Below are 17424 nucleotides of genomic sequence, written 5' to 3'. Positions count from 1 at the left end.
TTCCGTCGCGCGACGCGCGTCACTCTAATCTATGGCGTTACATAACCAACCTAAACAACAGTCGCCATTAGCCATTGCGGTAATATTAACCGTAAATGGTAAACAAATACATAGTTTTCAGTTCATAAATGATAAGAAATAACTTTGCAAATAGTATAATGGAAAATTATTTTATCAAAAGTACCGTAAATATACGTGGAAATTGATACTTAGGTATGTAACTGTTCAATGTTTATAAAACTTAACGCTATTTGTTTACTTGATTGGTATATTTTTTCGTGTGTGGTTAGTTTTAGATTATTAAATCCTATTATTTTTCGATGAATAATTTAATTTTCTTCCCGAAAAGTACTGTAAACAAACATGGAAAGTTGTTAGGTATAGGTAATTACTAATTATTCAATGTTATAAGTTTGCAGTAGGAGACCAATGATCGACTCAAATAATCTGCTACGTTTTGCCAATCATTATAATCGGCAAAATTAACAAAATCAGCCGATTATTACGATCGGGGATCCACATCAGCCCAGCTCTACTAGCTATCATCTCCGCTCATCAGTAAAGCCGGGCAAATTATTTGATGATTCTTTGGACCTGAAACCTATTTCGCGAGAAGCTTCCAAAACAGTCATTCTAAGCACACTAAGTACGTTTCTGCAAGTATAAGAAAAATATTCGGTATTCGTGAATAATTTGATATTCAATTCAACATTTCAAATTAAACATTTTTTTTTTATTAAATGAAAGAGTGTAACATGCAAGAAGCCAAAAAGATTTATAGAGAAATTTGGAATTGTTTTCTGCAACATAGTACATACATTCTTTCAGTATGTAACAAATAATGTATGAATATGATTAAAACATATTAAAGAAATACTCCTTTTTTGTATGTACAATGTTTTTATTTTTGCATTTTACATAACAAATACATATAAAGTGAACTCCTAATAATTCTAAGTTCGCTTAGTCCGAAAGTAATTTTAAATAATGCATATAAAGTAGCATATTTCAAATTCAATAATTATTACTGAACTATATTGGTTTGAAAAAATCTGTTGAATATATTTTTGTTAAATTTTCACTCTTTTATCACCCATTTCATCCCAAGGCCTTGTAAAATAAATTATGTTATTTAAGTTTACTTTAAGAATGATTTCACTTCATCCGAAAAATTTTCTAATCCCAAAAGGGTCTGGTCCCAATCATTATGGATTATTAGGACTTCACTGTATATAATTATCCCTTTTTTCACCTCTCAGAATTTTTCATCTGTGAATTGTGAAAAAAGTTTCACTATTTTTCAAATTAGATTAATAAAATATTCAATATTTGTGAGTAAACTGTATTTGATTTGAAATCTGATTTTTTAAAAAAAAGGCTTCGCAGAAGCCTAACACAGAGGTTTTACATTATCCAAGCACAGAATTAGTATTTCATACCTCTTTCTTGGTGTATGGTACCTCAAGTAATGCTTCTTTGGCTAGGTCCAGCATCTGGTGAAGGCTGATGCCCAAGTAATCCTGAAGTTCTGCCAGCAACGATACTCTATGGCCAGGAACTCCACGAAACTTTGCCATCACCTGTGCAGTTTACAATTATAACATTAAGTTACTAAACATATGAGGGAAATTTACAAAAATGTTCTCAAGGAATTAATTAGGTAAGAAAACTGGCAGATTTCAATTGTTTTTAATACTTCTATAGGCCATGTTTTGGTGAAACACAAAAAAATAAAAATCATTTTGCAAGAATAATTGTTATAGTTTAAAAAATGTGCACCTGCGTTGCTAGTCGACACTCGGCCACACGGGTGTTATAGCAGCCTGTCTCCGCTTTATTCAGCGTTGTCAGCGAGTTGGCAATGACAAACACAGAGTTTGCTGGTAGCTGCACGTCCTCAGTTTTCAATGGATTGAACTTAATGTGTTTCGCACTGCCTGCATCAGAATAAACAGAAGGTGTAAACACATCTGCGCAAAACTGCAGTTGTCACCAATTGTCACAGAAAACGTTCTTGCTATAAAAATACATTTTCCTCATTATTACTAAAAAATTTTATAGGTAATAAATAGGAGCTGTATTTTTTCTGAAAAGATTTCAAGACCAGCTGAGAGTTAAAACACTATAGCACTGTTTGTGTTTCATTATTGGATGCGTTTCTTTCAGGTAGATGTCTACTGTTAGAACACCAATCAACCCAATTCAGTGCAGAAGCAAACGCATCCTGAGTGGCCAATTACAGGGAAGAAACCGCTGGCACAGCCATACCATATTTCAGTCTAATGGGCGTTCAGATTTTTTCGCTTAAAAATGCCTTCCCATAGTAATAACATTTTTCTTAAAGTGATGAAACAGTGGAATTTTTTAATACCACTAACTATTTATAACAGTTCGTTACATACAAAAATAAAAAGATGTTGCGCCAATTTTAATTTTGTTGTTTTTATTTTTTTAAATTTACAATGTTGCACATACGAATCCAAACACTTTTTAAATCTTTCTCACTCGTTCCACTCGTACATCAGCCTGTCGAAACTGCTCGCAGCTTGCGCGATGAAAATTAACGAAAAATAACATCCTTCAGTAACATTTTTACTGGAAGTGCACGAGCCAACCGCCGACGAAGGTGATCACAATTTCTAATTAATGTCCAAACAAAATATAAAAAAAATTAGGTTAACTTAATAATCGGCCTGGCTCTGACCACCAATGTTAAATTATCTATCAGCAAATTACTTCATAATTTGGCGAGAAGCCATCGAACGCGACCTACTGGTGCAGCAATCGGCAGACAACTGATGAAGTCTTGCCACCGTCTCCTCCACGCAGGGAGGATAAGTCACATGACCTCACCGACCAATCACACGCACGCTTCATTCACACTTACAGATACAAGCCAATAGGAAAACAGAACACACACTGAAAACAGTTTTCTCTCCATAGAGCTAGGGTCTTTACATTCTCCTTCTCTCTCCCACACCGTGAGACAGCAGTTAACACATATTTCCCACGACCCGTGGTGAATCCCAACTTTTATCTCTGTTGGCGGGGAAGCACTGTTTCTTTCTCACTCGCACTTACAGGCCTCATGCCTCTGTTTCTAACCATCACACCAGACACAGTCCCGTGTTCTAGAATCATTCCACACGTTAATGCAAATTAAGAACAGCAATCATAATACAAATTACTTTATAAAATTGAACTTATTTAGAAAAAACCTGAAAAAGTAGGCCAAAATAGGCAAAAATCTAGTAAAACGGCTCATTTGTGAATAATTACATAAAAAATACTAATGATTGAAAATGTCTGTTAAAATACAAGGGATATTCTTAAAACACATAGCAAGTGCAAATATCAACCCTTAAATATATAAAAATGGTAAAATATCATTAGAAAGACTTTTTAAGAAATATTTACATGCATAAAATTAGTTTAAAAGAAAAATATTTAGCTGGGAGGGCAGGGTCTTGCAACGTTACATATTCAATTAAGGGGAGCTACAGTTGTTAAGTGGTAAGACGACTCACCTCCAACCAAGGTGGTCCGTGTTCAATTTCTGGTGGTGTCAAACCTACATTTTTCACAAGTGGGAACCGTGGCGTACATTGCCGTGGGCCTGTGGGTTTTCCAGAGTAATTCTTTTTCTTCCACCTATTCATTCCAACACAGCAACATTCTCAGCTCATCACATCATCCTCATCTTCCCTAAGCACCTCAATGTTGACAAGGCACAAAGCCTAATTCATTAATTCATTTTTTAAATATCTAAGTTTATAAAATTTAAATTTTTTAACCAACATCTTTAATTATAATTGGGAATAAGTATTTTTACAGGATTAAATTTTGTTCCACAGAATTTTCTCATTTACTAAGTGCTCTGGATATCTTAGACACTTCAGTTAGTTTAATATTTGCATCATTCTAAAGTCTTTTAATATTGCTTGAATAATAGTCTGTGATCGTGAATCTTTTTGATATAAAATAATAACGAAACACACAATTAAAATACTTACATTGTAATGGGGTATATGCCCATTAAAAGCTGCTCATAACTGCAACTGTGTTAGTATAAGCATGAACGTTGCCAAGAGGTGATGTGACTCGCCTAGGATAACTTGGGTGGTCGCCCAGTTGCTAGACAGCTACTGTGCAGCAAATAATAAGGCCTGTGACATCATCACCACCAGGGAGGTGTAAATAGGATGTGTGTGTGTAAGACTCAGAGCTCAGTCGTCAGTCATCAATGAAGAGTCACCACCGGACGTGACGAGGAGGGAGGCAACTACCGGAACAGACTACTCGGAGGCGAACTCTCATACACTCTCTCTAACTCAGCACGACATCAAACAACAGGTCGCCATCCGAAATGAGGCAATGGGTGAAAGGGCAGTGGTGAGGTATACAATGTCGAGGCCAGAGTGTGAGGGAAAGTATACTCGCTGGGTGGACGCAGCAAAATGGAGACGTTACCTGAACCACTGCAAGTCATCCACAACGGGCGAGCGCCGGGGACGGAGTGACTCCAACACTGGCATTTGGTGCTTCGGTGCACGGACCAATAACATCAGGGGACAAGTCGCGAGTGAGGAGCTGAGACAGCCTGGGTGTGAGCTGCCGGCACCAGTCAGTGTCCTGGGAAGGAACGCACCCAGCAACCCTACCAGAGGAACGAGTGAGCAGCGCTAGTGTATACTCACTACCACGACCAGAAAACAGGCGAGCAGCGAGTTGCGATCCCAGAGTGCATCACGAGCGTTCAACCCGTGAGCACCGAGTGCACAGCAGTGAGTCACCACCAAGGACCCCATGCACCACAACCTATAAGGCAAGTAAGAAACTTCACTTCAGCCCACAATTGGTGAGCGGTAAGGATTGACTAACGCATGGAATCATGAATAGGAATAAATAAAAACTTATTGGCCTCACTAGGTAGGTTCTGAATTCAAATTATAATACATTTAGTATACTGACAATATCAATATTTGTTAAGTGTCTCTAAAATTGAAACCACAAATTTAACAATTTTTTTTTGTTGTATGCCAACTTGCTAAATCGGTAGGGCGGGTCTTTGTTGGGTACATAATCAGACTTCCATGTTATAGATCATCATTCAGTTAATTATCACTCTATTCAACTTTACGATTTTATTTTAAGTCTGGTATTGGATAAAATAATTTTAATGTGTCTCGAATTTAGTTCAGTGTGTCGAAGAACAATACAACCAACCTGGTAGTAGTTCGGAGTGTTATGAACTATTTAGAAAGTTTTTTTACAATTCCATCCTGAGATGCCTAACATTCGGAAATCGTTGGCTTCGTCCAGGGAACGCCTCTCTTCAGAAATCGATGTCTTCGTACTGGGAACGCCTTTCTTGGATACTCAGTATATTTGTCCTGGGAATGCCTTTCTTCTGAAATTGATGGCTTCAACTACGTCTGATCGTAGTCTAAATTTTGTTTGTCGATTTTTTTTCAATTATTTGGGATAACTTCGTGTTTGAGGATAAGTGAAATTGTCTTCCTTTTAAAATGGATTTGCCAAATGAAACCTTCTTCAATTCTTAAAGTATTAATTAGCTTTCTTTTATTATTTAATTAAAATAACAGTTTGCCTCAATAAATCAAGTATCAATATCAGAATTATCTGTTTTAAAAATTAAACGTCAGTCAGTTTTAAACAGAATGTAATTTCCTTCTGTTCTTTTCTCAATATTCTAAAATTGACTTTCAGCTATTTTCAATAAATTATTTTGTGTCATTCTTTTAAACAAATACCAGAGAGTTTTACAAAGATTATTAATACAAATATATGAACTGAAAATTGAAATAAAATTTATAAAATATCAAGTTACGTATGCAAAGAAGTTTAGTTAACAAAGATATACCTTAAAATTTACTGACTGATATGCCATAGAGGAAAAGCACATACACTACTATGGAAATATCAATGATAACACAATAATTTTTGGTTCCTCCATCTTGTCCATAATGTTTTGAGTCATCTTACCTTTACACTATTACTATGATAAGTATGTGAGCGAGGTTCATTGGTTATATTTATGTGTTGATATAAGACCATGGGGCCACCTGAATATGTTTAAGTGTGCTGTCAACATTACATTGAGAGTCATGCATTTAATCATCTGTACATTCTTGTAATAAATATGTTATCAGTCAAACTATTGATGTTATATCATGTACCCTCTGCTCTGTAACTAATACAACATAACTAAATAAACATATTAGTTACAAAATTAATGGTAGACTCATTAATACTTCTTCAATAATTACATGTTTAAGTAGTTGAGAATAGCATAAATTCTAATTAAATAATTTTTGTCTAGCTAGTTAGTTCCTGTTTTGAACACACTTTTCAAATGTGATTTCTTTAAAGTTTTATGTTTTATTTTTCTTAGGGTTTTGACTGTATAAAGCAATATGAACATTTTGGCAGTGTCCAAAGGGGTTACCGTATATCATTTAAAAAATACATAAAACAATACAAAGTGTAATGGGAATGACAGCAAAAACCACAAACAGTCTGGTAGTCTTTAAAATTTTTTCTCAAAATACAATCAAATATTTTTGATGAAAAAACCACTACAAATTTTTGTACTACTCCCTAACATTGCCATAATCAAAGTGTACGTTACAGATTCTTCAAAATTGTGCTCAAAAATACTTGGGACACCAGCATTCCAACAAAGAAGACTCAACCCAAAATAAATATGAAATGCATGACTGAGTGGTTTAAGAATTAGTGTTTGTCTTACTAATTCATTTAAATTCCCTGAAGTAAAATATATTTCTCAGAGGATTCCATTATTTTTACAAAAATTAAAAATTCCCTGACAATTTCAGAAAATGTCCTTGGAGATTTTTTTCCCATAGCTGTGTCCATACCTCTGTTTGCCAACAAGCAAATTGCTTGATCCATGCCACCTCCCTCTGTGCCGATGTAACGTTCTGCTCTCGCACAGAGAGTAGCAAGTTCTTCTCTCGACATGTCCAACTAAAAAAAAAATTTCAGAAGTGGATTACCGCTACACTGCAGGCAACTTAAATTGATAACGCTTCTAACTGACATTTCATACTGCAATATGTGTACATCTGTGCAAATAATAAGTAACTTGTTTAGCGAGCAACCATGACAGATGTTATCAACCATCAGAATGATAGGTTTTCAAAGTGAGGCAAACAAGTAATTACAAAGCTATTATTTCTCATCATGACACAGACAGCAGTGATTTGGAAAAAAAAATCAATGGCTCATAGTCATAGCAACAACCACCACATTTCACCACACGAGCAAGGAAATCAAGAGTCCTGATCAACTAAGATCTGTTCCTGACATATTAGGATCTGTACCAGATCACCTTGATGAGAATAGTGACAGTAGTTTGAATAATCCAACACCACAGGCCTCTGTATATGTCTGCACAAATATATGATCATTGGGAACAAATGAACTACAGCTGGGATCTTGATAATGCCTAGATACTCTTGAGACAACTGAAATTAATGTTGATCAATATAAATATGCTAGAACAATAATTAGTTTTTTTACAACTTTCTGGTGCACCTAGTTCAGTCAATATATTCAGTAATTATTCCTTACTGCGTATACCAGTTGTATTTTAAAATAAAATATTAAAATGTAGAAAGTAATTGGTTGTGTTCGAGATGCATAGCAGTATAATTACCAAAACATATTTCATTTTTAAAATAATGTATAAAACTTTGAGGGGTAATTGTTTCATATTACATATCCAAGTTTATTCCTTGATCCTGATGGCATGATCCTGTATAATTGATCCTGTGGTACGTGATGCTTGCTGTTTTAATTTAGTACATCGACAGATCCTGAACACAACAAAAATATCCCAGTACAAACAAATTATGTCTTGTGGAATTTTATCTTTGTATTCAACTTGCTATCATAATTCAATTTTACATCACAAGTTTTTCTTAAGTCTAGGATCTGTCGACATACTAAATTAAAACATGTACCACAGGATCAATGTGTATGGGATCATGCCATCAGGATCAAGGGATTAACTTGGATACATGATACGGAACTTTTACCATAGATTCTTTTGGAAGTATTCAAAAATAACATGGTCAATACAGATGCAATAATTATCAATCTTTGTTGTTATTACTGTACGCTGAAGCAGCAACTGTGTGTGAAAATGGTTACTAACAGTGCTATGCAGGATCATCGAGCGAAAACAAGGGCCCAGGCGCAAATAATTTTATTGAGCACCCTCATTATTTAATGTACAAATTTTCAAACACCACAGTTAAAAAAAAAATTCAAAGATTGAAAATGTTACTGTAGCCAAAACTGCTAACGTGATCTGTGCATATCACATTACTTGTAAGGTTTCCTGTGAATTCTATTAACAATATAATTGTATTTTTCATTCCATCAGGGTAAACCCAAGAATTAAAAAAATCTCGGAACTGACTCTGTTGCCTAGGCCTGGGGTACTTTGCCCCCCCCCCCCCTTTTCTCCTCTGCCCCTCCCACTAATATGCCATGGTGCTACAGAACCATGATGTTTCCAGAGTTTTTAAGCATATCCATGGGAATGGTGATTGTACGTCGTTCTTGATTTAAAAAAAATGAGAACAGAAATAATATTTTAAATATTTAATACACAATTCAGAAGATTGTTTCGAGTAATTTATCATTGCACAACCCAGTTAAGACATCTGCCGCATGCAGCAGGTAAGGGGATTTTTGGCAACAGAAAGTCAGAGAATTTCTCAGGCAATCAGGAATTTTTTTTTTGTAATTTTTTTTGTGACAAGGTTACTGAAAAAATTTGGCAGAGACAAATTTTGAATTTTACCAGAACCACGTAAACATCCTTTCTTTATTAAAACATTCTTTCAGTCATAGTTTTATCTATAGTGCTACACATAAACATTTAAAGCTACAGAATCAATATGTTTGAAAGTTTCTTAGTTGATGACTGACATCAGTTGCCAGAAAATGTAGTTTTCAAACATGGAAAAGACAGGTAAAGTCAGGGTTTTTTCTATCACAGGTTTTCTAGCCAGCCTACTACAGTAAAATCCCTTTGTTTTAAACTTTCCTTCATTGTACAACACTTTCCTCTATGCCCAAAATAATGTTCGTAAACAAAAAAATCTCAGCAGTTTGGTATGTCTGACGGGGATAGAGTGGTCAAATCACTTACCTCACACCTGTCTTCAGCAGAACATTTCACAAGTGGGAATATATAATTTAAAGTTTCTTTAATCTTACTTATGGATTCCTATGAAAGCTTTTTGGGTACCCAAGATGGAATAAATTCAAGATTCCATAAACCAAAGTGGATGTTGCAGTAAGTCTGAGGGTTTTCTCGGAGTACTCCTGTTTCCTCTACCAATGCACCGTGTGAGGCTGCTCCACTCACACTGCTTGATTCGTTACCAATTTTTTTTATTATACTGATGCTTTATTTATTTAATCTTTTTTCACTTTGTGCAATTCCCAGTATTTCTTCCCGGTCCCTTGGATTGCAACCCGAGAGTCAAGCCCACCTCGTTGGCGTGGGCAGCGGCCATCGCAGCAGCGCACACCAGGGCGCTGGAACTGGACACCCCTGAGGCAGGGGGAATGTTGCCGTTTACCGCCAGCAGGCAGCCCACTGGCTTCCTGCCTGCCGGAAAATCTTCCAGCACCCCTTTCACGCCACACAGCACGTAGCTGAACCAATCAGGCGCTTCTCCCGCCTTCACTTGAATCCTAACAAAAAAATAAGTCAATAAAATAACTACATGACACCTAGCTACAAATGAGAGGCGAAGAAATGCAAGCGTAATAGCGACAGATAGCTTTGGTGAGAGAAACTTCTTCTAAGGCACTCCAGGTTTGATTCCTGGAAGGGTCAAACCCAGATTTTTTACAGTATGGGTGTACAATGGTAAAACTTTGTGGAAAATATGGTGGATGTTGCAATGAATTGGTAGAGACGAGTGACCTGACCACTCAACCACTTTGATTATGGTTCCCATAAGCTTATAAACCAACTGAAGGTGTGTGGGTGATTTAGGCTTAATAAGTGACTTAAAATGTGCGTTACCAACCCGAGTTAATGTCAAAGAGCATCTTGAGTTATTAAGAAACAAAATTTATATCCCCACAATAAGCCTACTGGATCTGCTGCATGAATTGAATATTTTATTAAAAGCATATGTAACTTTAAAAAAAAAGGTATGTATGTGATGATTTAGTTTAGTTACACACAACAATGAAAATATCTTCAAGATTACAGTGGGTTCCATGCAAACCTTTAGTTAAAATTCAGAGCAGCCATGGAAAAATAATACCCAAATCAAAGTAAATGAAATAAAAAAACCTGTAACACAAAAGTAGAAGCAATACATTATTATTGTTACAGAAACAGGCTTCGTTACTTTATGTTATTTGTAGTCCCATTGTATGGTGTCCTATAAGCAGGATCTACATTCACAATTTTCAATTTTCCTTCTTCTGATTTCTTAACAGCAATCAGAATATCATTTTGGATCGCCATTGGGCACACTGAGTAGCCACAGTAGTCAACATGTTCTCCGATCAGATTCACCCTGCAAGAAAATATAGTCTTAACTAAATACTGTAAAAAAGTACACATTATCATATTGAAAAGACTAATAGAGGTATTACACAGGTAGTAGATAATAAATATCAAATATTATTAATATGTATAATGCAAGGGCGTGTCATTAACTAAGTCACAAATTGATATCTTTGATCTTAAAATAGTTGTAAATACTTTCCAAGATGGTTAATAGATGCAGAGGCATCCAGTTCTATGATCTTCATTTCATATTAAAAAGGTAGCATTTGCATGCACGCATCGTTCAATTTCAAAATGGTGATGGTACTCAATGATTGTATGATGAATAGAAGCGAGTCCTAAAGCAACTGAGACAGCTACCCAAAAAATTTTATGCAGCTGGTATTAGTGGAGATTATGTTCAGAAATTAAAATCGTTTTGAATTAATTATCTCAGTAAGCTATTTTGGTATCATTTTATGAGAGCAAATGTTTTTATCCTTGGATGAAACAAAACATTTTAGACCTCATTGGTTGAATGCTAGAACTCTTTATCAGCATTTTCCAAACATCAGTTTTGGAAGTTAAGAAAAGTAATAAATTAAGCTTCTTAAAAAATACGTAAGGTAGAATACTTACCTAGAGCTAAAGCTAAAGGCACGCTCTACTTAAAATAACATAATGAACAAGATGTTACAAAAACAGGTTAAAATATGAGCATCATTAGTAATTATTTAATGCAAAGTAAACTTAACAACAGTTATTTTTATAATTGTTTTCATCTTATTATAAAGCTGAATGCTAAGAGCATTAAAATGAATTACTGTTACAGGGCAACAAATAGACAAAAACATAAGATGAAAATTTTATAATTAAGTAATCACATGTACATAGTTTTGGTTGGAAAGATGAAAGACCAAACTAGTTAAAAATTACAGCATTGAAAGGTACAGTGAAGTCTTTAATCTGTAAAGCTTGAGATTACGGCCTTGCCGGATTGGGGATTTTGCTGGATTATCGGACAACATCAGAGTTGCTGCAAGTTTGAAATTCCTAAATCCCCTAATGTTTACAGCTTTTCCAGATCTGAATCTACAAGTTTCCCTAACCTTCCAGACAAAATTTATTCCGCGGCTCACTTGGTGTTGCTTTTGGGGGGAAAGACGTGTGCGCTTTCAAATGTGTCATCTTAAAATATTAATGCCATTTTAGATATACATATGTGTTTGTATCCAATTGCTTTAGATTCACCTAAAATGATCAAATGTTGGCTATTAAACTTGTATATAAGCAACCAGAAATTAGTTTACACCATTAGTGTTCACAGTAAAAAGACCAGATTTCAAGGAAAGGAAAATCAAAACAAAATGCATAATTAGTAAAATTTTGAGCATTTTTTGGGGTGCCTGCACATTGGCAGAAATGGTATTTTTGGTTTAGTTTGCTGCCACAAGAAAAAATTACAGAAACACTTCGTGATTTCCCTTACTTTTCCAGGTTTTCCTAAACATTTTAATTTCTCTGACTTTTCCAGGTTTTCCTAAACATTTTAATTTCTCTGACTTTTCCCTATTTTCCCTGTTTTCTATATCTGTAGCATCTATGAACATACAAAACAATGCTTTTAAAAGTTGAAATAAGCTGCTCTTGGCCGGAAAAACAAGTCTGTACCTTGGGTAGGGCAGCCGGCTCCTGTGAGTGTCAGCCACGTTCTATACATGTAGATCCTGCCTCAGGCGAGAAACTATATGTAATCTTTTTCAATAAGTTGCTCTATAATTAAAAAATACAGATGAGCATCACTGTTTAAATAGTCTCTGATACGTCCGTGATTCAAACCTCTTCTTTGAGAAATCATTCAGAAATGTACCAGTGAAATGTGAAATGTCACACACTATAAAACAGGAAACATTGAATTGAAATTAAAACCAACAGTAACAATTAACTCTAACGAACTAAAAATGCAGTCTCAGTTATGCAACCTGGCATCCTAGTCAACAGCCGGAAACCGCACGAACAAATCTGAAAGCAAGCGGCTCGATTAGTGCCAGATTACAGGCATGTGTCGAACCACAGAATATCAGCGTTAAAGACCTTTTGGTTACATAATTTTGGTTGTACAGATGACAGACCTAAATAGCTAGAAAGTACAGTATCAAAAACAGTTAAACAGTTAAACTATTGAGCAGTTAGACCCAATTAGAAACAATATGCTACAGAGTTTACTTTGTTAAATTTTAAGCATTGGCTCTCTAACCTTCCAGGCACACGAACATAGAAATCTGGCTCCTGAGAAAAGATTGAATTGAAATATTTCTCCAAGGCACTCAGCCTGGTAGTGCTGGGGCCTTTGGCAGAGCAGTTCTGGATCACGGCAGCCTTCTGGGGACTATCTCTGGACATCACTTGTTGCTCTGGGGCCACACTTCTGAAACAAGCCATGTGCATGAATGACATCACAGTTATTGAGCCATTTTCCAGCTTCACTCCCACCCACCTTATAGTTATTTGTGTACACACCTCACTATCATATAAACCGGATTCCTGCAAACAGGCAAAATGGGGAAAACATGGAAAACTCAGGGAATTGAAAGGATGTCTTCATAACCTGGAAAACACAGGGACATTGACTAGATTTAAAAACCAAATTGGATTAGTAATTCTTAATGCTAGTTTATTTCTTGTGTGTCTTCAAACCAGTCTATATTTTAATCACAAATTCATGTGAAGTTGAAAATCCATTAATCCATTAATAAAATGTAATTCAAGCATTCAATTAACCATATATTATGAAGAAAAAGATTTCATAGTCAATTTGACATGTTACAATGGTTAGTATATTTATGTTTTCTTGCAAGATACCAGGGCAAAAATGTTTAGTTGAACAAGCGAACCTTAGGAAAATTGTCCTGAGAAAGCACGTGGAAATTCTGATCACGTTACTACTTTAAATAAATTGGAGATATGTTCACTAACTATAAAGAGCTTTAATCAAAGACACAACTACAGTCCACAACATGTCATAAAATTTAACTACAGCGTGTTTTGCACCACGGCCATGCCGGATTATCAAACTTTTAATTTTAATTGGAATACAAAATATGAAAACATGGCATATAACCCACAACAAAACATTAAACACAGTACTGAAATGAAAAACGACAGTAACTAAAAATGCTGAGCGAAAATGCTGGCAGCGCACCAATGCGACCTGAGGCCGAGGTGAACAGCCAAATTCCGTTGAAAAATCTGACTGTGAGCAGCTTGACTGGTGCTGATTACAGAATGTGCTGAACCAAAGAATGCCAGATTTAAAACCTTTCACTGTAAAACAAACAGTATCATGCCATGTAATCTCAAAATGCTTATAAATGATGCCTTCCATATCATATCTTATGCACATACTATACACTATATATACAATATTTTACACAAGACATAAGAGTCATATCGCCACCTTTCATGATGCTGCCCTTTACAATTTTAATGTTTAGGCTCATAGCCTATTCATAAAATAAATTAATTTAGTCTGACAGGGTTTATTTATTTCCATGAAAAAATACACTTGCAATTTCTTCTTCTCAGTCACTCAGAATTTAATTCCTAACTCTGTCGTCGCCGTCGTCATCAGCTGGTTCCAAACTACAACCTTCTTCCTCTGTCACTCCACCATTCCTCTCTCCTGCACTTCTTTCACTATCTGCTCTTCCCACCTCCTCCTTGGACTTCCTTGGGCCCTTCTTCCTGTGTACTTCAACTATGTCATTTTCCTAGGCAGCCTTTTTTTCCCCATTCTCCACCTCGGCAACCTCATATGCTCGGCTGGGAGCATGTGACGGCGACGCTAAGAACTATACGTTCCTATAATTCGCTTTGCGGGAAGTCAATATAAGACTGCAACCCCGTCGCTTTGTTAGAATCATTGGAAATGACGGCGAGGTGCGAAGCGTGCAATTATAAGAATAAGACTGGCTCACAGACCAGAAAAGGCATGTGGCTTGGCTCTCTGCACATGGAGCTCTAATAACAGTATATCAACCAAGCATGGTATTACTTGCGAAGAATAAATTCAAACTTTAAATTAGCAAACTTTATTTGTCTGAAATAATTAATACATAAAAGATTAAACATACATACCTGTTACAAAACAAAATAATTGTGAAGCCAAGTTCTCCCCGTCAAAGTGTGTTATCTTATCAAAGTGTCCAATTTGGCAATGCTACATGATAATTATGTTGACAAGAAGATAAGACTGCAAAAAGGCAATGTACTGTAAAGTGACTAGCAACTTAAACCTATCCAAAACTCTGGTCTTGTCAACATTACAAACTTTGTTACAAACTAAGGGTTGTGTAAAAATCCTAAAACATCCAGAAGTCCATATTCTGCATGGTATCTGGTACTTAATCTTCTCTTTGCTATACAAAGAAAGGTGATGTTTACTTAGTTAATAACTATAAAAACTATTATTTATCAAATAATTATTTTGAAACAAATTCATAAAAATTACTTATTACTAATAAAAAAAAACACATTTTAAAAGGAACTTCTGTTCCTCGCATCTCCAGATTTCTGGCTTCTCCCAGCCATAAATACACGGCCGTGAATGTATTCTCTGGCTACTTCCAGGCCTCAAATAAAGGACATTTGTTACAGCACAGTCAGGAAGATAATAAATATTTCCTTAACCAATCCCACAGGCTATATAAGCTCAATGGACCACCTCAGAGAGTCAGTGCTGGGCTTAGCGATGCCCATGCATAACACTGCAATGACTGTGATGACTGTGATGACTGTAATCCCCAGGGAAAGGACTGGTAGGGAGGCTTGTAGCTGACAGGAAGACCCAAGGCAAGGTATGTAACACATAATGCAAGTCAGAAGTGATTGCAAAATACTTTGGGAACAGTGGTGTGCGGACAAGGAGCACCAAGAGAGAGAGAGAGAGAGAGAGAGTTATTGTCAAGTCAGACTCAAGTGACACATTTAATGTAGAGTAATTAGGTTATTATTCTTTTTTTTTTTGACAGAAATTAGACAGAGTTATACAATTCAACATTTACTGTGACATCTAGCTGATAGTGATACAAAAAAAAATTGATTAAATATAGACATATATATTAAAATTAATGGGCAGTATCAAAACCCAATATTCCCCACTCGTTACAATACAATGCAATACAGTACAAACAGCTAATGCCCAGCCCCCTTACTTAGAGTTAGGTACCAAATAAGTAACACAGGAAAAGATGACATGATCTCCAACAATGATAACAAAAATGAAGGCACTTTAATAAACAAAGGTTTGATGTTATATTAAATTTATTAAGTTAAAATTTTAACAGGCCTACAAATAGATAATAATGCACAATGCAATCTTGGAACAAATAAATATTTTTTTTTTGTGAAAAACTTTAGAACTTTAAGAATGATTTTATGTATTAATTATACATACGTATAATTTACATAACCAAACCTATTTCTGCTTTCAAAACAGAAAAAAAATACAACATGCACAAATTTGAATTAATCAAAAGTTAACCTTACTCTGAATATGTGAATATATTAGGATTTCTCAAAGAGAAAAGTATCAAAAAAGACAAACGGATAGCATTATTTTGTCAAAGTTTAAAGAAATGCATACCTACATATTGAAAAATAAAATAGCAGAAATTTGTTCTCTCACTTGTACTGAAATAAGGACATTTATTTCCTCATCTCCAAAACCTGCCTGGTCAGTTAAAAACTGCTGAATGCACCCCCACCCCCATCCCCACCTACCGACACCACCAACACCCCACGGGTTAACTAAGACTCACAAAAAAAAACCTGGTAGCAAATAAAATACTGTTAAAAAATTACCCAGATGAACATGTAAATAAATATCAACACCAATAAACAATTATGGAGCAGAAAACATTTCTCAAACTTAACAAATTTAAGTCATAAATACACTTCTTAATTTAATTATAACTTTAGCTATGGTTTGTTTAAAGAAATCTGTGTACTTAAATGAAATCACATTAATAAATAAAAGTTAATATTTCAGTCCACCATCTTTCAATTGTTACGAACCAAAATTAATAATCATGTTATTATCATCATATTCTAGCCTAACCATATCTTATCACGTCATTGCTCCTACAAGATATGGTAGATAATGGTTTCTTTCAATCTACCTCTGTTTATGTCTTTGTAAAGTTCCTTAAAAATTAGACGTCCCACAGTTTCAAAACCTAATAAGTAGAAAGCACTTATTCCATCTATCGAATGTATCTCACAAAATAGAGATCACAACTTCCAAACAATGACTCTATAAACAGCAAATCTGTAGCTTTTATGTCTGTAAATTAAACTTGAAGCAGCCTACCAGGTTGTATTAGTGTGCACTTAATTTCTCTGCATATTATTCTCAGCCAATGGAACATATAATATAACAAGTACAATCAAAGCACTATTTCCCTGCAGTAAACTAGCGTCGTATTGTCGCTGGAAGAACTGATAGATCTGAATTTAATGCACACGAAATCTGGCTAGATTGTGAAAGTGATACTGGTTCACAAATATAATTTCATGAACCTGTACATGTGAAGACCAAGTGCAGAAGATTACATTATGAGGATGTTTATTCTCATTTGGATGAAAGTATTATCCTAAAAGGCTTAAACAAGAATGATATAGGTAGAGGGAAATACGTTTGAATTGAGCACACAATCGAAAGCAAGTTGAAGAAGAAGCATAGATATGTTTGCATTACTCAAGGTTGTTTACAAAATTACAATATGGAAGTGCTTTAATGAAGGAAGTTGTGTCCACCAAAGAACTACCTTTTGAAGTAGACAATTCAACCA

The 17424-nt window shown here is 35.3% G+C and overlaps 1 protein-coding gene across 7 annotated transcripts in view; it reads right to left on the bottom strand.

Moving 5' to 3' along the window:
• LOC134541489 (N-acetylgalactosamine kinase) overlaps positions 1 to 17424 on the bottom strand; it is a 59163-nt gene that overhangs the window by 32294 nt on the left and 9445 nt on the right. For 3 of the 7 annotated variants that reach the window (XR_010076650.1, XM_063384998.1, XM_063384983.1), the window contains exons 2-7: positions 12831 to 13001; positions 10431 to 10601; positions 9555 to 9759; positions 6903 to 7011; positions 1780 to 1937; positions 1440 to 1580 (exon numbers count right to left, since the gene is read on the bottom strand). Coding sequence is in view for 6 of the 7 variants with exons in the window: in XM_063384998.1 (XP_063241068.1) it covers positions 1440 to 1580; positions 1780 to 1937; positions 6903 to 7011; positions 9555 to 9759; positions 10431 to 10601; positions 12831 to 12976 (930 nt within the window). In the remaining variant the exon portion in view is untranslated. Of the gene's footprint in view, positions 1 to 1439; positions 1581 to 1779; positions 1938 to 6902; positions 7012 to 9554; positions 9760 to 10430; positions 10602 to 12830; positions 13002 to 14710; positions 14756 to 16221; positions 16330 to 17424 lie in introns of those variants that run through there. The other 4 variants (XM_063385026.1, XM_063385014.1, XM_063384990.1 and 1 more) reach the window with 3 other exon arrangements.

This window comes from Bacillus rossius, chromosome 1 (genome assembly GCF_032445375.1).
Source record: "Bacillus rossius redtenbacheri isolate Brsri chromosome 1, Brsri_v3, whole genome shotgun sequence".
NCBI classification, from domain to species: domain Eukaryota; kingdom Metazoa; phylum Arthropoda; class Insecta; order Phasmatodea; family Bacillidae; genus Bacillus; species Bacillus rossius.
The sequence above is the reverse complement of the archived record's forward strand: the minus strand, read 5'-3'. Positions and strand labels throughout refer to the sequence as shown.